Consider the following 25,207-nt stretch of genomic DNA (forward strand, 5'->3'; position numbering starts at 1 on the left):
TATCCCAAGACGCCCTCTCATATTCCGCGCAACATATAGGACAAGAAATACATGCGAAAACAATAAACCAACTTTATAACCCATAACAGCCAGATCAATAATCGTCACTCTCGTCCAATCCATATCTGATACAAAGGTAATCAATTCGTATATTCCCTGAAACAAATCATTAGATTCAGCGATTATCATTGTCTACTATATCCCATTACCCGATTGGCTACGAGCTTCGGAAACGAACTGCAAACATCTGAATTCAGCGAAAGAGCTTCTGGCAACGTAAGTGCATTTTAACCGAAAGCTGTTGATGAGCTCTGTCAACATTGTCCATTGTTTATTCATAATCACATATTTACTGAAGTTTCGTTATTTAGTCACCTCTTTTTGTGTACATTATACGAGATGATAAGTCATGCGTAGAGGTCAAAATACTAATCTTTTTCATGAAATTTTAGGAATATAGGTTTACCTCTTTGAAAAGCTGTGATTCATCTTCTGACGATGTGAAACCCTAAATATGCTGGTCTGTTTAGAATTATTCGCTCACATGCTAATGGTACAGTCATGTGAGAAAATGTTTCGAAAATCTTTGTAGTTATCTGTAAAGTTTGTTGGAAGTCGCGCGTGCTCACATTGCCAAATACTTGACAAATATAGTGTGGGTAATTTGTGCGTCGAGAGTTATGATTCCATAGTTTCTAACTGTAGTACTTCACTTACGGTGTTAAAGTTGTAACATTGGAATATAACTATTAATGAGTTAATTATGTCAGTATTCGAAACACTAAAATTTGTAAATAACTACTATGAAATACTGAAAATTAAATATTTGTGGCCAATGAAAGCTGTTACATGAGCAACCTGTAATTGGGACAGGGCAAATTAAGCTTTTAAGTAATAATTATACTGTATATGACTATTGATCTACACTGGCTTTGCATGGGCAGCACTTAATATCTGTGGCCAGGTGACCTGTCTGGCATAGTGGTAATAATTATACAGTATTGATTTAGCTCGCTCTACCGATCGGCATTTATGCAACCCTCAACGCCTTCAAAAACCATGTGCGAGATTTTCACATTTTTTTGCTCACTACGAGCAAACTATAAGTTCTACAGAAAAATTAAGAAGACCTAAATCTTGTACTGTAATACTATTCAAGTAAAAAGCATTTGGAGGTCACTTTTGTACATTTTTCTTGAATAATTCTAAAACCGTGGCCTCCAAAGGAAACGTATTACAGTACAAGATTTAGCCACGTTAACTTTATAACTTTACACTACATGCGTTGGTGATTTACATCATACTGCTCCAATCAAACAAAGGAGGCATCACTTATGAAATGCAAAGAACTCATGAGTACCCATGCTTTATTCCTTTTTTATTTTGCCTCCCTAGTTCCATATGGCCAAATTGATTAACTGATCTCTGTGGTAATAGAAACAATCAATACCGTAAGTTAACATCAGAAAAGTTAACAATAAATTAATATTCGCATGATCCTATGCAGAAGAAAAGCTGCTGAATATATTTTACCACAATCAACAATGCAACAGAGGAGCTTGCCTAAAATTTTACCAGGAAGTGCTTCACAGAAATGAGAGAAAGAATCGTGAGGAAATTCCTTAGGCTACACCTGCAAGTATAGAAACTACTGCTACGGGTTACTAGTTCTTGTGGTAGCTTATTGAAAATGGGTGCAGCAGAATACCATACGCCATTCTGCACAAGAGCCAAGAAGGTGCGATCCAAAAACAGACTAGAATTATGGATTGCACAGACCGAGTAAAATCAGCTGTTTCTTATGGAAGTCTCCCATTGTTAACACCAAAAGACATTAAGGGAAATATATACTCAGAGACCAATGTCAGAAGTGTCAGATTTCGGAAAAGGGGTTGAATATGGGGTTCGTGACTTTACACCACAGAGAGCTCAAAAAAATGATTCAAATGGCTCTGAGCACTATGGGACTCAACTGCTGAGGTCATAAGTCCCCTAGAACTTAGAACTACTCAAACCTAACTAACCTAAAGACAACACACACATCCATGCCCGAGGCAGGATTCGAACCTGCGACCGTAGCGGTCGCGCGGTTCCAGACTGTAGCGCCAGAACCGCTCGGCCACCAGCGGCCGGCAGAGAGCTCAAACTGCACGCATCTTACTAACGAAGTATTCTTTTATATATATATATATATATATATATATATATATATATATATATATATATATATATATATATGAAATGCGAAGAGCTCATGTATACCCATGCTTTATAATTTTTTATTTTGCGTTCCTAGTTACAAACGGCCAAATTGAGTAGCTGATCTCTGTGGTAACGGAAACAATCATTACATGAAGTTAACAGCCGGCCGATGTGGCCGTGCGGTTTTAAGCGCTGCAGTCTGGAACCGCGAGACCGCTACTGTCGCAGGTTCGAATAATGCCTCGGGCACGGATGTGAGTGATGTCCTTAGGTTAGTTAGGTTTAACTAGTTTTAAGTTCTAGGGGACTAATGACCTCAGAAGTTGAGTCCCATAGTGCTCAGAGCCATTTCAATGATTTTTTGAAGTTTACAGCAGAAAAGTTAACAATAAATTAAAATAAGAATGAATCCTATGCAGACGACAAGCTGCAGAATATATTTGACCGTAATCAACAATGCAACTCAGGAACTTGCTTAAATTTTTTGTAGGAAGTGCCTCACAGGAAAGAGAGAATGAACCGTCAGGTATAATATATTAGTAGTGGTCTGAACACAGATCCCTAAGGCAACCCTTACTTAACAGTGTCCCCTTCAGATACCACCTCATAATCGTTCTCACTGTTGCGAAGAATGATCTTTTGCTGTGTGTTCTCCAAATGTGAGAAGTACAGTGCTTCCGAAGGTACGGGAGCTTGCCCAATAGACGTGTCGCCAGTTCTGCGTTTTAATACCTTCGTGGGGCTACTGATTTCCCGATGGAATCTGGAATCAACGATAAACTTTTCGAAGCACAGAGTGGAGGCATCCGTGTCGGACGTGCGGCTTTTTGCGGTGGAGGGCATTCTCAAGTCGCGCGCGCCGGAGACGCCGCTGATGTACTCGGCTTTCACTGGCCGCTGGAGCTGCAGCGACCGGCGGCGGTAGGCAGCGGCGAGTCGGGCCCAGTCTACCCGGTGGCGCGGAGGCGGCCCGGGAGGGTGGGGCCGTGTGCGCATGCGCGCTGCCCGTCGCCGGCGTCACTCGCGCCCCGGCCGCTGCGGAGGCCGCACGCGACGCCGTCGCCGCCGTCAGACGAGCGCCGCGACGCCCATGGGCCGACACCGGCCGCCGCTGTCGCCCCCGCTGCCGCCTCCACCGCCGCCACCGCCGTCGACATGAGCCGCCTCACGCTGCTGCTGCTGTCCCTCTCCCTGCACGCAGGTCAGCCCCGCGTTGCGCCACTCGCGGCTCTACTCAACTATTACGTGACTGTGTGCCTACTCCGATCGCTAAGTGAAGTTCAGAGATATCAATCGTGCGCCACTGCAGACATTAGATATTCGTCGAGTAACAATAGTTCCCCTGTAACTGTGGCCAGCTGGCACATTATCTACGCTTCCTGTGACCCTTATGAATGTGCATTGACTTCATGTGCAAAATTCTCTTAGAATGCAAGCCATTATTGTAACTTCCTGCACCAGTCTGCTAATGTTTACTTGCCGCTTGAACGTGGTCACATACCAGTAACAACAGTGCTGATACAGATTTATATGTCTTGGATCGTATTATTCTTGGCGATGACATACCAATGTATTAGCCCCTCTGATAATTTCCCTACATATTTTTGCTAGTTTCCTACTGCAGACCTTTCGTTTGAGAGCGAGTAAGCGAACAGTATGCATCACTGTGTTTATCCCAGTGACAATTTACGTGGATCATTGTTATGTCCTTATAGTCGTTTCTGACTATAAAGAGAAGAAATTTCGTGTGATGTGGAATACTTAATAGAGCAATGCTAAGACAGAGTAATGGGAGACGCATTGTACATGATACGTTTCTCGTCGTGTTGCGAAAGATAACACCCGAGCATACAGAAGGTGTACAGAAATAATATGTCTTAAATATTACTCTCTATTATTGGTGACTGATACCAACATAAAAGTCGCACTGATATTTTCCTTCAAGTTCTTATCAATTTGCATCCTATTATAGGCTGTTCAGTATATTATTAGAGCTCAGTTGCGGCTGGAATAAACGAAGCCTTTATGTCACTGAGTATCGCGCTAATGGTACTCTTCGATCATTGTTGTCCACACAGTTGTTTTTGCAGGAAACAAACTTTGTCGGATGTGGAATACATATTGGTGGACTTCAAAATAACAATGTTTGGAAAGTACGTGTACTTCTTGTATTTCTCACTACGTTTGCAAAAGAGAGCACATCATGATAATATTCGTCAGCAGATGCTATGTGCCTTATCTCGACGTCCATTGGTGTTCACTGATAACAATGTATGACTCCCGCTGATAATTTTCTTAGTGATTTTGTTTCCGAGTTTCCTAATTCAACCGTCTAATCCTAGCCTACATCTTGGTTGAAGCTACAGTAGCGAACAATGTGTATCGCTGCATTTATCTCACTGAAAATATACTTCGATCATGTTGTGCATTCAGTGATTTTTTTCCTGTAAAGAACTGAAACTTTCATCTCGAGTATCTACGAGAGGACTGCTGAGCCGAGGTAGTGGCAAAATTATTGCTGCGAAGGTGACTTCGTGTTTGTATAGAGGGTCAATCCCAATTCCACCAACAAAATTTTATCAGTTTGTTCAGGTATTTTTTCTGTTTCTGTAAATGGAACTCCTGGTTTCAGAGCAGTAATAAAATCACACTTTCGTCCTGAGCAAATACTGTCACGATAGCGAAAAGCGTGTTAGAGGCTATCAGCAACACGTAAACAGCGTAACACTGTGTGATTCAACAACTCTCAGATTCATCAGACCCGAGACAGAACCGAGAACAGCTGATATTACCGTGATGGCAAAGAGTGAAGTTGGAAGTACTGTTGTCAAGAGTTAGTATCATCAGTGAATGGAACAACAATAAATGCTTCAAAACAAGACACAGAGCGCATATAGCGGGATATTTTGCATTGTTTTGCAAATTTTTCATTGCAATACAGATACAAAGGGGAAAAAACTAGACGACATGCAACTGCCTTGTTACGAACCACCCGAGACCACGAGCGCCTTACGGCTAACAGATCCCCGGTCAGGTACAGAAATTGTGTCGATAAGGTTCGGTTTCACCGCATACCATGAACGGAAGTGATAAGTTTTAAATCTGTTGTTGGTGGCCGACATCGATATATTAGTCAATCTGAATATTTTATTCATGCTTTTATCTGAGTGTCTGCTATTGCACCCCATTTCAAAACTTGATAACACATTCGTATCAGGTGGAGTAAATGACGAGTGTGTAGAACTGCGTAAGCCCACTGATGAAATGCTTGGATCAGTGTTGTGACCATTGAATTCTTCGGCAGTAAAAGATAGAAATTGCACGTGATTTCAATAGTTCGCTGATAACCTTAGCAGAGACTGCAGCAATTCTCATATTTCTCATCGTATCGTGAAAGACAATAAAGGATGGTGTAAATAAAGAACGCGCTTACTTTTAGCACCAGTAAGTCACAGCCTTTCGTCAAAGTCATTTACATTATTTTGATGGAGGCTTTTCGTGAAATATAGCAAAAACTGTACTGACTCACAGTTTATTCCACATAACTTACATTTTAAAACGAATTAGGTATTTGATTGTGCTGCAGATTACAAAACAAGCAAATTATCCAGTCACCTATTGTAAGGAATGCTTTGTTCGGTATTAGTTTTCTTCATCTATCAGGTTCAATAAGCACTTTTACAACTGATTCCGTGTCCACATCCCTCATTCGAGGAGTTCCGTGAACTTCAGAGACATATTTCGTGCAACACATCAGACTTGTTCAACATGGTCGAACTGTTGAAATGCGGAAGTTTTTCCGTGTGACCAGCGAACTGTCGAATTTCCGTTGCGCGGCGAGAGACAATTGTATGTGATAAAAGCTTCCTCTGTGGATTGGAACCCAATAAAGTACTCTGCGGATTCAAAGCGCGTGATATTCTGAGATGTTGGAGTGTTTTAGACTCTGTTCCTAGAGGTGTTTATTGGAACGTCAGTGGGTTCCTGCCACTTGCGGTAATGGACTACACTATTTTACAGTGTGGTGTCGCAAACTGCTCTGTGTCCATCACCTTGCAGGGCCAATGATTAATACGAATAGAGTGCTCCCGTTTGACGACTTTCATCAAATATTTCGATCAGCGTAGTTCTATTTATTTTATTTATCGCTCTATATAACATAGGACATGATCTTTATGCGAAAGGGAGCAAGTCACGGGGAATGTATATCGGTGAGTGCCCCTCAACGAATCTACGCTTCGATGATATTAATCATCGTGTTCCTTCTAACAATTCTTTAGTTTGGACGTTATCAATTTCCTCTGTCCCAAACAAATTAACTAGAATGCATGGACAAGAACAACAGGAGTCGAACCTGATTTGTGCGTAACTCTGAACAGCGTATTCTTACTTATACAAAAATTTTATTAGTCCCGGAAAAAATGTAACTGGAAAACGTGTTAATTATAACTTATATATACGTAATACACTGTTGTTCGTAACAAATTCCATTGGCATAAATTGAGTTTTGGATAACTGTAATCAGCACTTTAGTTTGGAAAGAAGACCTGTGATATTTTCCTTAACTGTGTTGAAGTATGCAAGTACAATGAGAGTATGGCGCCGCGGAGAGAAGGAACAAAATATTGTTAACCAGAGCGGGTGGCAAGGAAACAAGGACAGAGCTGGCACTGCTTTTTTTAATATAAGTATTTCTTTTATGGTAACAATCGAGAAGTTAAAAGATGCTGGCTGATGTTTATTGTTGAACAGGCGTTATATCTATGAGTCCCTTTCGATCAGTCATGGAGAACATCAGGTGATAACATAAAATTCATTTCAGAGGTGCATGATAATCCAGACAAATCAAAATGTGAAATTGCTTCAAATTTAGGAATTGCCTATACCACACTATCACACTATGTGAGTCCAGCAAATGAAACGGTATTCTGAACGAGTTTTTAAAATCAGGTGCATAACCAAAAAAAGCAGCCGTCGGCCACAAATTAGATACTTCTTACATGGTTCCAGCAAAAAGGAGCTTCAACTCTACCCATCAATGCCGACAAGCTGACAACAAAGCAACAGATTCAGCTAGAAGTATGAACATCACTGCTGATTTCAAGGCTTCATCAAAATTGTTACAAGAATTTAAAGAACGTCTTGGAATCACAAGGAGAACAATTTCCAGCGAATTGAAATGTGTGAACGATGACAAAGTGAATCGCTGGATTGGTGAGGATCTTCCGGGTATACTAAGGGGTTATCAGTCTTAAAATATCCACAGCTGTGACGAGACCGGTGTATTCGATTGTGTGCTTGCTAGTAAAGCATTAGCTGAAACGGATGACTCATACATTCTCTGGAGGCAAGAGAAGTAAAATTGACGTGACAGTTCTTCTCGCCACAATTGCAGATTGATCTGACAAACTTCCGCCACATGTGACAGGGAACTTTAGGAATCCAAGGTGATTCAAAGGTGTATAGACGTAATCTACGGAAAACGAATCCAACGGAATAGAATCCAATAAAAATTCTTGGATGACTATGTTTTTAATGGAACAGTTGTTTAAAAAACTGGACATTGGGATGAAAAAGAGAAAGATGATCGTTCTTCTTATGGCTCGATGTAAAGCACATCTACCACAAGTAGGCTTGTGAAATGTCAGAGTGGAATTTTTTCTTACAAACTGTACCAGTTTTCTAAAGTCGCTTGATTTGGGCAGTACTGTTAACTTCCAAGAGCATTATAGAAAAATACTGGCTCATCGTTTGATAGTAATGATTGTTGTTGGAAATGAAACTCTCTCCATTAATGTACTACAAACCGTGAAATTTATTTCGGCTGGCTGGCAGCTAGTGTCATCATCCACAATCAACAACTGTTTCCGTACAGTTGGTGCCTTACTGGAAGTGACAGATGACGATAATGATGACGGTGACTATGGTCTAGTTGTGTCTGCTAACGAGCTAGCCCCACTGGCCGCTGGAGATTTCTCAGTTTTGTACATTTTGACGGTAATCTCGCCCTGTGTGTTGGAACTATAGGAGGAGGAGGTTATTAATGATGTGGGCCAGCAACATGTTGATGATCAAGTAGGCGGACGAGTTTCAAATGACAGTGACGTAGATGAAAATGACGACTTGAATCTTGACACACCTAAACTGAGTGAAGTGTTATGTGCAATCGATGTGTGCTGCGTCACATCACCTCGAAAAGTTGTAGTGAAAAGGCACTGTGTACATTAATTAATTTGCAAACTGACACTCAATGCACTAAAAGTGATGTACCCCAAATTATCTGATTTTCTTAAAGCAACATTATGTTCAGAACAATGTATTTTGTCATTAATAATGTATCGTTGTAGTTTTTCAGTTAGAAGTGCCAAATTACAATACAGTGTCTAATTTCTCTAAAGCAGGACCAAGTAACATTTTTTCTTGTAATACCGTACTTTTGCTTCGTCGTTTGTAAAGTGTACACGTATAGACCCATTGTACCTATCTTTAGTGAAAAATATGAGGTGTTATTGTACCTATGTCTTATTTCTAAGTAATTCTGAGTTACAAGTAATCGTGTTTCATGCCCTTGATATACACGTAAATCAGGTTCAATTGCACTGGAAAAACTACCGTGCCTTTCGTACTTCTTACCTATCGGGAAAGAATATTTGTCGATATAAATCGTGAAAAATAATATTTAAAATGTACGTTTCCCAATAAAGTGATTATTGTTAGTAGTCGTAATTAGTAATAATTAAACAACCACTTACTTCAGTGATTATCTTTGACGTCACATGTACAGGAAGTTGAGCTGACGAATTACGGAAGATTCCCTACAACAACACAGAGCTGGCACACTCGCATTGCGTAATGGAAGTTTCTTATACGTCCTTACACTTACGTAGTAGGAATCTGTATACATAAAACGGTGCTGCGTTTGTGACCGCGTCATCTTACAGGATATTGCTAGGGATCAGTCGCTGCTGTAGATTACAATGTGTACTAGTGGTTTGCAACAATGTTCGAAATAAAGCAATATTCTTCAACATTCTGCCGTCACAAATCTAAGAGAATCTCAATGAAACTGATACCTGCTGTTCAGGGATGGTGATAAACATCAGTGTGTTGATGAAGCGTGTAATTTACATAAATTTTGAGTCGTCTACTTTTCAACGTATATGATTTTACATTTGTTTACTTGTTTGTTCTTACCAAAAACTTACAAAATTTGCTTCAGATATTTCATTTATTGAATATTACGTTTTTCTCCTTACCATCCTTTGTCAGTCACTTCGTCTTACAGTACAACTCTACCAACTTTCTCAATAATTTCTTGTATATTTCCCAGTCTCTCTCTTCGTCTACAGTGTTTCTGCTCTCCGACTGAGTCTTTTAAGACGTCGTAACCCATCTCCTATCAACCTGTTCTTCTTCTTCATGTTTTCCCCATATTTCCTATCTCGACAATTGGAGGAAAGCATCCTTATTTCTTATCATACCTTTATCGAATTTATATATACTTAATATACTCTTACAGTATTTCAGTCAACGTACTCTCTTCAGAGGTCTTTACCGCTGCACTTCGTCGGAGACGAAATAATGTGTTGTGAACCGTTTCGTTAACTTGAAAACCGGTTTGCTTTACAAACACCCATATTTTCACGAAACATGACATACCATTTTATGAATCGTGTGAGGGCAGTACATCTGGACTGGTGATACGATCGAATTTTGACCTGACACGTTTAAGCAATCAGTTGTTCACTGTTGGATAGCTCACTTTTCGAAGATCGAACTTAGCGCAGAATGAGTGTCAGTGTTCGTATCCTCTTGCAACGTTTTTGTCATTACTCTCCATAAACTACTGCCTGTACGGGGTAGTTCGTCTGAGGCGGAATACTTAAGGATGAATGACTCGAAGTATGAAGGTATGAAAACAACTTCATTCGGCGCTTGTCGTGAAAAGGACTACTTAATGATACAAACTACGAAGCCACAGTCTGTAAGGACCCATGACTGTCAAAACTATTCGGAGTACTGTATAAATCCCTTCCACCAAATAGAATTGTCTCCTCATATTTTATGTCGAGAAAGGTCAGAACCATTTAACATAAAATGACCTTAAATACGATTGAATACTCACGAAACAGATTGATTTTGACACTAACTTAAGTTTTTACTTTTTGTCCTTATATATCGCACTTACGACGTAGGTTTCATATTCAACTTTATATCAGAATGTGGGTTAATACTCACTGACCTGTTTGGAATGCGACGAAGATTTATTCCGAAATTTTGATTGTTCAAGTATTAACCCATGAAGCATTGGTCAGCCATTCAGTATACGACTATAACAAGTTCTCTCTGATGACAAACTTAACAGAGAACTCTTGTCAATGTGTGTACCTCGATACCGATGTGTTTGCAATATTACGATTGACGTGCTTCCTACCCGGGTCCTAGATACTGTAAAGTAGCGATTAACCCATAATTAGTATAGAGTGTCTTTGTAAATTTAAGCATGAGAATTTAAAAGGAACTCACGTCTCTGGTTACGTTCCAAACTGAATATATCGCGACTCTTAAAACTATTTACCGACAATGTATTTAAATAAATACTTCAGTTGATTCTTCTGTGAGTACTTACAGAAACATCGTACTTGCACACTATTCTCCCTCGTTCTCTAAGCATTTCTATTTTCTTAGTGTACTGGAATGAATTTATTCCAGGTACTTTTGTAAATGTCCCTTTGTCGTGCGAAAACAAAAATTATGGCTTACAAACGTTATAATGTGGGAAACATAGAGCGAAGTGTGCGTAAACAATAATAAAGTAATAACTAGTTTTCGAGAAACTGGTTGCTTGAGTCAAACATTAAAATATGTGTGTACCGTCAGGCATTAATTTGTTTAGAAAAATGTATTAGCTATTATAATACTGTTCAACAGTCATAAGCATCACTTTTAGTCCATGTGGAGCGATTCTATAACATTTTTATAGTTCAAATATCCGCTTGGAGATACAAACTATTTTCCACTTGCATGCAACTAGTAGATTTTGATATCGTTGGTATATTTTGTTCTGAGTTCGATGTGCTATGTTCTACAACTTAAACAGATTTGATTACATTCATAATATTTTCTAAGCAGATTACCAATTACGCAACGTATTCGTAAATGTAACGATGTATACTAGGATAAAGCTGAGTGATTGGGAAAATGTTGACAAAATGAATAAATAGCTGATAAATGCAGAGTTCGTCGTTGCACATGGAGGTCACGTTGTGTAACCGACGGATAATAAATGTGGCTTTTTAGACATTAGATTATATATGTGACTTTTTAGACATTAGATTATATCGAATCATTAGAAAAGAATCGCATTACTTAATTTTTAGTTATTTACGATTTTAAAATGCGTACAAAGTTTTATTAGTACAATGCCTCTACCACTGTGCACTAAAAGTGACTGTACAGATCTCGATGAGAACATGAATGATAGAAACACTTAGGGGAGTAATCGGTGGAATCTTTAACGTTTCGACGCCATCGTTACAAACCGTGTCAGTGAATCTGCCGTTAGTACAGATGAGTTAGAGGTGTGCAAAAGTATGCTGTAGATTGCTTCGAAAAGGCTTTAACTTCAGTACTATTCAGTGCTGAAGAGAAAACGATAATGTTTCGCCAGTAGACAATATATGGTCACTGTTAAAATTTTCTATAATGGAATTGCTATTTGTACTAAATGTAAAATAAAAAACCCAATATGACGAATTACTCTAATTGGCTGTGGATGATGCGTTTGGAAAGTTGTGGCATTATTATTTTGGTATAAATGTAATTTTATGATCTTCAGCGCGTGCTTCGGGTATGTAAGTTTGGTTACACGTGTCACAGCCACAATAGAACTCAAATACAGCAAAATGGCGTGTATTAGCCTCCTTTATCGACGAAGAGTGATCTTCCGAACAATTTAACTTATGACTGTTGAACAGCATTATATTAACTAATACACTTTTCTAAACAAATTAATGCCTGTGTAAGTCATGTTTCTTCTGAAGTAAGGATTTGTGAATTCAGCTGTTTTTACATACATCTACAAGTAATCGTGTCATTATTTCACCATCATCACTTGTTAAACTAATATTAATGCAGAGCGCCTTCAACAATTTTTGATATTTGACATCATGTCTCTGGAACCACGATCTCAGTTGTTATAATAAACGGACAACAGAATCCGTTCCGCTATTTATTTTATTAATGACTACACGTTTAGATCTGAGTAGCAAATTATCTTAAGATCCGGTGCTGCAGGATGCCATTTGTCGCTAATGATAAGAATGATTGAAATTAAACTATTCATACCATTACTGAAAAATTTCACCCTGCAGCACCAAGTCTGAAGATTATCTCATGGTCAGATCGAAACCGGTAACACTAATAAAAAAATAGCGATCCAGGGTCTGTTTTCAGTTCTTTATAGCCCTTACCAATATTTACAGTTTTTGCATTCCATTCCAACTCTATTTGATGTGATAAATTCAGAAGAGTGCACTTAAATGATAGGAGCCGACATATGTAGGTACGAGATTAGTGTTACACATTCGGACACCGTTTGAATATCTCTGTGATACTACGAGAAGACATGAAATGAAACGAATACACGTAATCAGCTGTAATAATGGAGAATGATTTGGGGAAATGTGGAAAAGGCTGTTCATTTGTTGAGGAACCAGCTTACGGTGTGTTAGCGCCACCTGCACTGATGAACCAGTGCACTGCGGCTAGCATCAACCGCAACGCTCGATGCCGCCTGGTGGTGCCTCGGGCACGAGAATCGCTAAGGAAAGTATGCAGGAGGAGCAGAGACGAGTGGGGAACCCCATCCTAACACGTGTCAACATAGCCTTGACCTCTGCACCTACTAAAACTACAAATCCCCTGAAATCCTGGAAACAAATTCAATCTGCATAATCTTATGCATCCGCCTACCATTCCCAGCTCGCATCCTATACCAACTCAACCACATCCCATACGTTCAATTGGAGCAACTTTGGATCCAAAACATTAACCACCATACGTAGTCTTAGCACCGAATATCCTCTTCACTAGTAACCAATCGAGATACCCTTCTGCCTCACTACGTCCATATTCCACCTTCGATTCACCGTCATGCCTTTTCCAACCTCTTCCACCGGTACTTCGAACAACTCACACAACCGAACGATGAAATCCGTCCCAAGATATTGCTCTCTCTCCGGCACTAGCCACGACGCCCCGCCTCACGCCATCCTTCATCTTTTCTCCTTTCCCCCTCCCTCCTCTTCTTGATTTAGTCGCTACTGTGGTTCCAGTAGGCCCCTTACCCATGCTCGTCGTATAAACACCAGGAAAAACACGATCGTTTCCATGCATCACTAGCATCACCGTTATATCATAGCGGTTTTATTATCATCAGTGATCATTCCTCATATGTGATATAAAATAGGCAGAAAAGGTAAAATATGATAAATATGTAAGGTAAGCGTATTTTAAAAATATCGTTTACCTTCATCAATTTTTTATTTGTTTTAAAACATCTATTATACAGACGTAACACCCCATTTATTTCGTGAACGGTTACGCTAATCGAAACGCCGTTTCCGGCAAATGTTAGAGCGTCGAGAGGCACGTATTTGGTTTTTTTTTTTTTTTTTTCACTGATATCAACGGAGATATTGAAGAAAGTATGTTTTCTTAAATGGAACCTACACTTTTTATAGCAGCATTCGATAGCTCTTGAGAACAATTACAGTGATATAGCGTTCGTTAATATTGACGTTGAAAGCTGTCGTAAGAAAATCAAGAAATATCCTAGAATTTCAAAGTACAGTGACATAAGTGATGAAAACACTTGCCATGGAGAGCTCTCGTGCTGCGCGGTGTCAGATTGTCAACACATTTGCCTGTTTATCTGTCTGCACCGCAGGCCGCTCATTTCTGCTTCATTATTCGTTGCGTGCAGACAGAAGTTGGATATTACTACCTTCATTTAATAAATGTAAAAGAAATTCCTTAAAAGGAGTACAGCGATGTAGGGTCATCTGTCTGGATCACCAGTGTCCGATGCGCCAAGCAATTGCATTAACTATTTAGACGCTAGTGTGGACAGGCTACTTGAACGTCAAAGAAAGAAAGTAGAGATCTACTGAGAGAGAACACGAAGAACTTGTTCCGCTTACGACGCTAATGATTCCGCACAGTGGTACGAGAGGTATTCCTAAGAAATGTGGAATCGGCCAGAAGAGTGTCACTTGCATCCTGCATCGACGATCGTGTTTGCGAACGTCATACAGAACACTGTCGGTTTGCCCTTCTGCAACTGAGAGACAACCTTACGGTTTTCTAACGTGTGCGTAGTACCGATGAAGCGAACTTTTCTAACCACGCTAACGTAAATTTGCATAACATGCGCTAATGGGAAGCCGAAAATCCACGCTGGCCCGGTCAGATGCAACATCAACGGCCGTGGAACGTAAACGTATGGTGTGGCATCATAGGAAAATACTTTGTGGGACGTTACTTCATTTCAGGCATTCCGTTCGTTCGCACACCTTCTGACGAACACTCTACGGTTCTTCTAGAAGAGGTACCAGTGGATATTCGATGTGGTTGCAGGATGACGGTTGTCCAGCGAACTCGTCCCATGCTGCAACGAAAATACCGAATGAGAATTTTCCAGGATGTTAGATAGGATGAAATCCTGTTGTCGAGTGGCCAGTGAGGTCCCCCAATTTTACACTTGTCGATTTCTTTCTTTGGGGAGCACTCAGAGATGCTGTCTACGACGAAGCCTCGACTACGCCAGACGATATGTGTCGTTGAATCGCCAATGCATGCACTACCCTATAATCCACTGTAATTATATCTGTTCATCGTTCTTTCGAACGGCGTTTTCAAATATTCCATTCAGTCCACGGCCAACAATTGAACACATGCTTAAATAAAGGATAAAGTTACTTTTTGAAGACAAAATGTATGTTGTGTGATTTGGGTGGTTACCAGATCATGGGTATTAAATTGTTTATGTCTCTTACGTGTGTACGAAATTGTATTGTAGCGTCAAATAAGCCGACAGCATGTATTTCACATAGCTGATAACACTCCCATTACGCGCTTACGTTCAGCATTAATTGATGTTTCGTTAATAATAGTTACTTTGTGGTATACAGGTGATGACCAAAGTATTTTTAATAAAATGTTTCGTTCAGCGAATGTATCCCACATTATATAATTCAGACCAGTGTAGGTTGAGACAGTTGTCGGACAACATGTATTTTACGTCTAAAAAGCACGCAGCCGCGTGCAGGAAAAGAGAAGTCAAATCTGCCTGCTAACAGGCATTAATGAAGTACTTGCTTTTTGCACTGCGCAAGTTCTCTTTATTTTTGCAGAACGAACAGTTGATTTCTCTGTTTCAGCTTACGTAAATCTGAGAGGATGCACATGTGCGAAATAGTTTTCCTACGCCCTTTGTGATATGCTAATTCCAAGCTATGTATTATTTCAACATACAAGATGCGAGGGTGAACCTGCATGTAGGTCGTAAGTTGGTTCAAACGGTAATGAAACATAATTCTCGTAGCGCAGGCCTACCATACGGTATACAACTACGCACCGTTCTCTCATGTACTAGGACATGTCTGTGTTTTGTTTTGTTTTGTCTTTCCCTTTCTTTTTTTTTTACGTAAGGTTTCAAAGTCAACATTAACAAACGCTGTATCATTGTAATTGTCTTCTCAGGAGTTACCGAACGCAGTTATAAAAAGGGTATGGTCCCGTTTAAAAGAAACGTACTTGTTTCAATATCTCCGTTGATACCAGCGCTAAAATCATCAAACAAACAAAAACCTACGTGCCCCTCGACGCTCTAACATTTCCCAAAAATCGCGTGACTAATCCTGTGTATGTAAACTTTTTGTTGAAAAGCGATTTTATCCGCTTCCAGCCCGCCTCTTCCTGTGGAATTTAATACCAGTGCAAAAGGAAACAGCATGGGGAATCGTTCTACCATTTATACTGCCCGTAAATTGGAAAATTTACTGAAATAACCTGATTTAACCGTGGACAGAGTGCTATGGCGCGGCGCCTGCGAACGGGTATGTAAGAGACAGCGGTGCTGGTCACTTTCTCGCGTGCTACTGTTGTGAGCATCTATGGAAAACTGTTCGAGAAAGCTGAAACCACATATATGACAGGAAGCGTGGGACATCGACGGTTCACAGATCGTGGGGGTCCGAGGCTCGCTCGCTCTGTAAAGCTGGATAGACGTCCATCAGCGACAGATCAGGCGGTACTATGCAACGGCGGTGCAGTCGCCAGTGTTTAGGTGTGCACCTTTCAGAGCACATTTCTGCAAATTAGGCTCCACACTGACGTCACCTACGTCAATGCTGACCTAACGACGTTGCCACTCACGATTGCAGTGGTTAGGGGATACCTGACACTGCACCGTGCATCAGTTGAAATGTGTGGTCTGGCCGGATGAATCATGTTTCTTGTTACATCAGGTCGACGGTCTTATCCAGATACGCCGTCATCCAAGCGAACAGCTACTCGAAACATGCACAGCGCTATGTGCGCAAGCCCCTGGGGGCAACGTTAAGCTATAAGGGGCTTTGGCATGTACTTCTCTGGGATCTGAAAGTTGTGGACTACATGAACATTAATGCTGACCGCCTGTATCCTTTCACCCTAGCCTTCTTCCTCGCTGGAGGCGGCGTCTTCCACTAGGATAAGTGTCCGTATAACGAGCCAAATTATTGCTACCGCTGATAAGTGGGCTCGCGTGGACGTCTTGGCTAGCAAAATCTCCTGACCTGAACTCAATGGAACACGCCAGGGATGCTATCGGGTAGCAGATTCGCGTCAACAAACCATGATTCGGAATTTATAGGAGTTGTCTGACCTGTGAGTAGGTACGTGGTCTCACTTACCCGCTTAGAGGTAAGAAGGGTTACAGCATCCATATCGCGATTAATCGGCGCTGCTTTGCAAACGCAAACCAAAACGTTATTAAGCAGGTGGTCGTAAAGTCTTGGCGCTTCAGCGTGTGTTCACCGCAACGTAAGAAGTGTTTACGGTGCGAGAAGAAGGTACCTTCTTATTGTGCTCATCTGCCATTATAGTAATTTACTATGTGATTCTCAACAGTCAGTAACATTTTTTGAAATGACTATAATGTACGGCAAGCACATTTTGTTTCTAACCACTTCTCTTTTCCTGATAATGCTGCTTACCATGGCCATAAAGGGAGAGCAACACTATGGGAATCTTTAAAGTGGAGGGTGTAACATTAACGTTGCTATTTACCGGGGGGGGGGGGGGGGGGGAGCAGGTACATGTGCGGCTGATCCCGGCGGAGGTTCGAGTCCTCCCTCGGGCATGGATGTGTGTGTTTGTCCTTAGGATAATTTAGGTTACGTAGTGTGTAAGCTTAGGGACTGATGACCTTAGCAGTTAAGTCCCATAACATTTCACACACATTTGAACATTTGAGAAGGTACGGAATGAGATGCTTTCGGACTGCGTCTGTAGTAAATACACTTTCAACTTTCCTTTAAACTAAAACATAGCTGTAAATTGTACATCCTGATTTTAAAATGAAGTGTATGTTAGTAGATATCTGATGGACGAAAATTCACGGTCGACATCCGCTCTACTAGGTGGTCATTAAAGAACACAAGCTTACATGTTATAGGAATGCGGAAGGAAATCACGCTCATTCTTTCCGAAGGAATTATAACAGAATTCATCGTAAGTGATTTAGGGAATGTCAAGTACGCACACCTTTCTCGCCAGAAGAGCATCTGAACATTGCTCCTCCTGAATGTGAGACACTTTATCATCTGTGATACTTCTTTCAGCTTACAAGACTTTCTCCTTCAAATAGCTCATGAGTTGGTATCACGAGACTAAATGGACTCAATTCCAGCTGTCCCACTAATGAAGTGTCCCTGACAGTATTGAGAATTGAACCCGTCTGCTCTGTACGGGAATCTGACGCTCTGGCCATTTATGTACAGATTAGGGGAACACTGACCACACAAAGTGTTGTTAAGTGGCTGCACGGTTTGAGGCGCCTTGTCACGGATTGCTCGGCCCCTCCCGCAGGTGGTTCTAGTCCTCCCTCGGGAATGGGTGTGTGTGCTGTTCTTAGCATAAGTTGGCTTAAGTAGTGTGTAAGTCTAGGGACCAATGACATCAGCACTATGGTCCATTAGGAATTCACACACATTTGAACATTATGAAAACTCCCTAAACACATTTATATTCAAATTTCTCCTTTTCAGAAACGCTTTTTATACCACTGCCAGTCTGCATTATACAGGGTGTTTGCACTGCCCCTACCGATAGGTCATATGCAACCCACAGCACCTTCAAAACCTACCCGCGAAGTGGTCATATTCTATTGCTTTCTATGCAAAAGCTATAATTTGTACAGAAAAAATGAACAAGAATTTTTGTAGGACATTTAATGAAGTTATATTTTGTGCTAGGAAACGTTTGCGCTGTAGGCCACGATTTTCGAGTCAGTCAAGAAAACTCATTTGAAGGTCATTTTTGTATGTATGTTATAATTTTGGAACTACAGCGTCTAGTGAAAATATATCCCAGTGCAAAACTCAATTAAATGTCCCACGAGAAGTTTCTTTTCAGTTTCTTGTAGGACTAACAGCTTGCTTGTAGCGAGCAAGAGAATATGAAAAATCTGGCGAGTGTTGCTCGAAACCGATTGGTAGGGGCAGCTGTATATCTGTATATCCCCTCCATTTCGGCCATCATCAATCATTCTTCTGCCCAAATAGCAAAACCATATATCTCTTCTAGTCTCTCATTCTCTAATATAATTACCTCAGCTTTGCCTGGTTCTATTTCACTATATTCCGTTACCAGAGGTCTACTTCAGTTGTTTTTCACCTCATTACTGTTTTAAACACTCTACTCATTCCATTTTGTTTGTCTTGCAAGTTCTTTACCATCTCTCATGTGCGCATTTTAATGATTTTGGTCACAAATTACAAAGAAACACGTTATTCATCGTAAATGCATAGAAATTTGTTGTAAGCATGTGACATATCCGTAGTCTGTACTGAATGCACACTAGGATTTCACTGAATCCTCGAGATACATTTTTACGACAGTTTTAATTGACCGTCGCTGAAATTTGGGAAGTGATTTTGAGCAAACGTCCATCGTTAAATAACGTATAAGCGTAATTGTTTTCCAGGGCAGGCCAAAATTAGCCGTACTTCCGGAATTGGTGCAACAGTAATTTTTACTGCTCAGTCGGGTGCGCACGGTTAACGCAGCGGATCGCGTGTACTTTTGACGCGAGCGATGCGCACCGCGCGACCGCGGATTTTCCGCGGCTCTGCCTGCCGCTGCCGCTGCCGCTGGTCGACTAAGCTGGTGGCTCTTTCCGCCAGCATCCCTTCCGCCTCATTCTCTCTCGCGAGCCACCAGGCTCTAACAAAGTACTCTGTGTGTTTTGTAGCTAAGTTTTGTGGCTGTAGAGAGCCCATAGCAGGCACACAAATTTACTCTCCAAAGCCACGATCTCCTCTGCTGTTTCCAACAAAAATAAAAGTTAAAGTAAGAGCTACTCTTCTGATCTCTACATTTCTTTTATTTTCATTTTTGTCCGAGATATTATGTTTAAGAGCGGCAGAGCTTTAGCCAGTTCCGCAAAAGTAAGTTGTATGCCACTTAATCAAGACTTTTTGCTCAGAGCTGTTAGAATATATAGCAATATTTGGCCTAAATATATTTATTAAAGAAAGACGAAAGCTGTGTTTGTTGTATAGTATTAGTTTGCCGCATAAACTGCTTTTCGGGTCCAGATGTCATCGTAGAAAAATATGCTGTTGTGTTACCAAGTTTACATAGTTTCTGTAAGTAGAGGAAATTCTTGACAGAGTACCTATAAAGACGCGTAATTTAAAGAAACAAACACTCTACTTCACATATCACTACCTTGTGACACCCCTTCCTGTCACATTAAGCCGTCTTCAGATTCAGCACTAGAACACTGGACGGTTGCTAAGACCAGAGTAGGCTGGTGATCGGCGCCTGGTTATCTACATGTAACAGATAATAAAACGTGAGCTCCCCTTTTTCGTTCACTAAGTAATAAAATGTGGTACTGACATCTCCTGGGACTATGTAGTGCAAACATCACGTGGAAATCTTATTTTAAGGTTTACCATGATTACTTTTTTCTCATGTTCGCACGCCTCGACCCTCAATTTCCTTCTCCTTGCTCAACCACACCCCTCCATCTTCCTGCGCTCGTGCTTGTGCCCACACAAACACACACACACACACACACACACACACACACACAGAGAGAGAGAGAGAGATAGAGAGAGAGAGCCGCGCGTGAAATTTTTCAGTGTTTCTTGTCAATATTTTATAGTAAAACACGTTACTGACATCTCCTGGGTTTTTGTAGTGCATACATCAGTTACAAAACTTACAGATGAATATAGGACTACAGTCTCCACTTTAAAAACGGTTCGTCTGAATTTTATCAGCTCTCATAACAGAATTCAAGTGCTTAATGATCGCCCACGCAGTGAAAGGCAATCCATTAATACGAGTATGGGAAATAAATGTGACACGTTTTATAAAATCAGTTTTGCGTATTAAATATTGAACCAAAAGCAACGAATATGATATTTATCATATGCTCAAGTCTCAGATTAACAGTTATTTTAAATATGGAAGAAAGTATACTTTTTTGCATCAATACTAACATTCGAATAGTCGTGACAGCCCAATTAGAAATTAATTATAACAAAAATTCATTTATATGAAAGGGTGTAAGAAACAGCGTCTTGTTTATGTGTCTTTGTGTTGCTTTCACATAAGAATATGGTGACAGTGAATGTCTTGACATGGCGGGGTCGCGATTATCTTTTAATCGGTGGGGAATAATATAACTTTTTGAGTGTTGCGTGTTTTTCTGTATATGGTGCGCCCGATACAAACAAAAACCACGAAGATTAAACTACTATCGAAATAGTATTACAAATGTAGAAACTAGAAAATTGGGGGAGAAGTTTCGCCTTATGCAAATGACGGTGGAATTTCTCTGCAATATTCTTTTGGAATCATCTTAGTATATGTGTTATGAAGTTGCTTCACCATCTAAAACTGCGAAACTTTGGGAGACCCATAATGTCACTTTGGGTGCACACATATAGCTTTTCACTATCTAAAGTTTTATCTATTCGTCTTAGCGTTTTATTGAGCGCTTGTTACATAGTTGCTACGTTAACGTTTTGTGTGAAAGTTGAATAGGAAAATATTTACCATCATCACTGCTTGTATTTTCTGCTTGAAAAAATACATATTATAGCGAGAGTTTACTTTCAAAACATTTAATATTTTCTTCTTTGTTTCGCCTCATAGCCCTTGTCCATTAAATAAATATGTTTTGGATAATTGATGTACGCTTTCAGAAACGGATGCAATAAAGTTCTCGGAGACTTCGTGGCACATGGTGAAATATGGTAGCGATCATTATGTCCATATCTAGGCCATTGATTCAGCATATGCTACTATAATTTTTCTTATGATTGCAGCATGGTTTTTGTACATACATAGTGAACTAGACCAATAAATATGCAATACAGAGCTCTACCGGCTCTAGAATTTCATTCAGTTCATTGGTGAGTGTCGTATGCAACCATCATTTCACCTAACTCATCCCGTTAGTTTTAGGTACAGAATCACTTTAACAAATTATTCCGTTTCATTAAATGTATTAAAATTTGGTTAAATTTTCTTCAATTCTTCCTTGTAACCTCTTTCCAATTAAATCCAATGTTACGTCCAAATATTAACCCGATAATAAGTTTAGACGGAGGCCATTTATTACGTTAAGATTGGCATTAGAATTATCAAAAATAAATCTACTGTTATTTAGACATTCACGAAACTTAATGGATTTTTCTGTAAGAGGGGAATCTGCTCCATACAGGGGCAATCAATGACGGCTGTCGCGATAACTATAATCTCTTCTGTCAGTTTGTAAATCATAACCACCAGCAGATCACCGGATACAGTTTAGTTAAAACAAACTGGGATGAAGTTATCCTCACACATTCAAGAAAAAACTCGAAATTCATTGTAACCGAACGAAACCCACATCGTTGAATGAAGCAATAATTTGAAGTTCGTATCTTCATCTCTGTTTCGATTCTTGAATGGTGGTGGGCAAAGGGTAAATTCATATGGATACCTTAAAAGAGTCAGTGATGGACTTCATTAGTCAGAATCCACAAGGAAATGAAGATACGGAGTGAGTTGATCATAAATAAAATCTATTCATATAAGATACTGGATTTTTATTTTCCTCTGATATTGGTAACGTTACAACTACGCTTTAGGTTTTATTTATTCGCAGTTTTCTTGTCTTCACTTCGCAATATATATTTCTGAGCCCTTTGGTATTACTTTCAAGAAGTAGCTAATTTGCGGTTTTTTTGGTTTTTCTTCTTTTTTGGAATATTTAATTTTTCTATGTGTTCCGTGTTCCTGTATAAAATAGTAAATAACAGATTAAGTGAACTGTTAAATGTTTCCATTTTGTTTATACTGTGGCAGTACTTTGCTTAGAACTTTTTTAAACTGTTACCCATCGATAATACATTGCATGTTACAATTTTCCGTGTTATCATCTTTAATGACACGCATGATCTACTATGAATTCATTTTTCTCTTGGTTTTAAATGCTCCAAAGTGTACTGAACTACGTTAAAGTACAGACTTTAGCGATATTTCCGTGTTTTTATATACCACAACTTTGGTGTAAACTAATAGTGGAAGTTTACTCGTAGTAGCCAAAGGGGCTTGCGAAGACACGAACATATTAGTTAAAGTTTCTTAAAATTTATAGAAAGTGGAGAGTGCACGACTGTATTCTTGGAACATCTCTTACCTACTGTTTTTCGAACGTTTCATTCTTTCGTAAGCCTTACGTTTGCGACTCGCACTTAAATTTCGTTAAAGCGCACCTTTTTACAACTTTTCGCAGTCTGAAGCAGATACAGCAAAACTTAATATTCATAGCCTTCGCGTCCATGTCCAGATATATCCAAGAATGGAGCGCAGAAAGACTGATTGTCGAAGCGCCTCTGTGTTCGCAGTAAATAATCTAAGCTTGTCCTTGTGAACCCTACGGGAGCGATACGTAGGCGACTATAGTTTATTCCTAGATCCCTCAGTTAAAGGCATTACTTCGTAAATGGTCCTTCTTGGTATGGTTTGTGTTTAGCTCCAAGCATCTACCAGTTCAGTTTGTTCGTCACCTCTGTGATACTGTCCACGTGCCAAACAAACCTATGACCTTGACCACTGCCGCGCGGGGTAGTCGTGCGGCCTAGGGCGTCTTGTCACGGTTAACGCGGCTGTCTCCGTAGGAGGTTAGAGTCCTGCCTCGGGCATGGGCATGTCCTCAGGTTAAGTTAGTTTAAGTTAGATTAAGTAGTGCGTAAGCCTAGAGACCGATGCCTCAGCAGTTTGGTCCCATAGTCCTTACCACAAATTTCCAAGTTTTTTCCTTGAAAATTCGTGCTATTCTTCGCTGTACACGTTAGTTTTATTTCGTACACTATCCTAAGACGGGTTGAACGATTGTTATATAAGCACTCTCCTTTGTCTGCTTTTCCCTTAATGAGGAAACCTGATACGATCCTTTCAGTTAATATAATTTATTGTGCACATATTGCTAGTATCAAGACAATTTATGTATATGACTCCTACAGGAGTGGCGCTGCCTGATAGAACAAAAAATAGATAACAAGACTGAAAAATAATTCACAGTTATGACAGTTGCAATACACTGACGACAATCGGAGTGAAATATTTCAGTGTCAGTTAGGAGCAATTATGCGTTTTTTGTTACCTGTGTTCCAGTACATATTCTGATAGATCTCACAACGAAGCTAATAAACACACGAATACCTGAGTTATCTCAAAATGAAAGTTAAGTGCGATTAAACCTACCCATTAGTAGAACGAATACATTCTCTGGATGTTGTCCTCGCTAATAGTCAAGTACGCCTGTAGTTGAGTGACTGACTTAAGTCACTGTTATTTTTGGGGGTAACATTTGAAACAACATTTGGATTGCTGTTAACTCCGTAGCACGGAATGCTAGTTTTCTATTGCAGATTTACACAAACTTTCTTTTTTTCCGAGTTTAGGAACTCATTTTTGTCACGACTGGAAAAAGTACGCGTAACAGCTGTATCCATAAAGGAACTTTGTGGATCCAGACAACTACAGAAATGATTTTGTCAGCACCAAATGATGCGATTAATGAATAAAAGGCAAACTAGTTACATCTCCTAATAAGTTAAACTGCCGGACGTCATCACAGCATGAAGCTACAACATGACCGGGGAAGTATCGATGAAGATATGTGAAAGCTTTCCAAAAAATGAGTGTTGTCTTCCCCAGACTTTTTTCTTCAGTTGATGAGACAGTGTTCCACTGTTTTACACTGATACTTTCATTTTAAACATCACGCCTATCACAGTACAGGCGTCGGCAGCATCCACCCAAGCGCAATAATTTGAAATTTGTTTTACAGGCCTCCTGTTTACTACTAGCGATTTCTGCTCGAGAATCGAAAGCAGTTGTGAAAACAGTGACATAAGAGGGTGACAGAGCTATTCTTCCGCAAACTGAAATTAAGTGAAGACCAACTATCAATTTGCAGGACAGCAAACTGATTTTTGAGAAAGAGAAGGGGTGTATGAGAAAATGTAGTAATTGACAAAATATCGAGAGGTATAACAAGGTGTTTTAAAGGAATGGCTAACAGGTTTACTGGAGAATATAGGCTGAGGGCAAGGAATGAGAAAGGACTTTTGCCACAGCTGTCAACTTGTAGCTGTGAGAACTCTTTTAGTAATTAAAAAGAGAAGAAGGTGTATTAGGATGAGAACAAGAGGTAAAGGGACATACAATG

The 25,207-nt window shown here is 40.0% G+C and overlaps 1 protein-coding gene across 1 annotated transcript in view; it reads left to right on the forward strand.

Annotated features, from left to right (window-relative positions):
- The first annotated feature begins 3,309 nt into the window (after positions 1–3,309).
- LOC126236896 (zwei Ig domain protein zig-8-like) overlaps positions 3,310–25,207 on the forward strand; it is a 724,735-nt gene continuing 702,837 nt past the window's right edge. The window contains exon 1 of the mRNA XM_049946543.1: positions 3,310–3,403. Coding sequence (XP_049802500.1) covers positions 3,358–3,403 — 46 coding nt within the window. The 5' untranslated portion in view covers positions 3,310–3,357. The remainder of the gene's footprint in view (positions 3,404–25,207) is intronic.

Source organism: Schistocerca nitens, chromosome 1 (genome assembly GCF_023898315.1).
Source record: "Schistocerca nitens isolate TAMUIC-IGC-003100 chromosome 1, iqSchNite1.1, whole genome shotgun sequence".
Taxonomy (NCBI): domain Eukaryota; kingdom Metazoa; phylum Arthropoda; class Insecta; order Orthoptera; family Acrididae; genus Schistocerca; species Schistocerca nitens.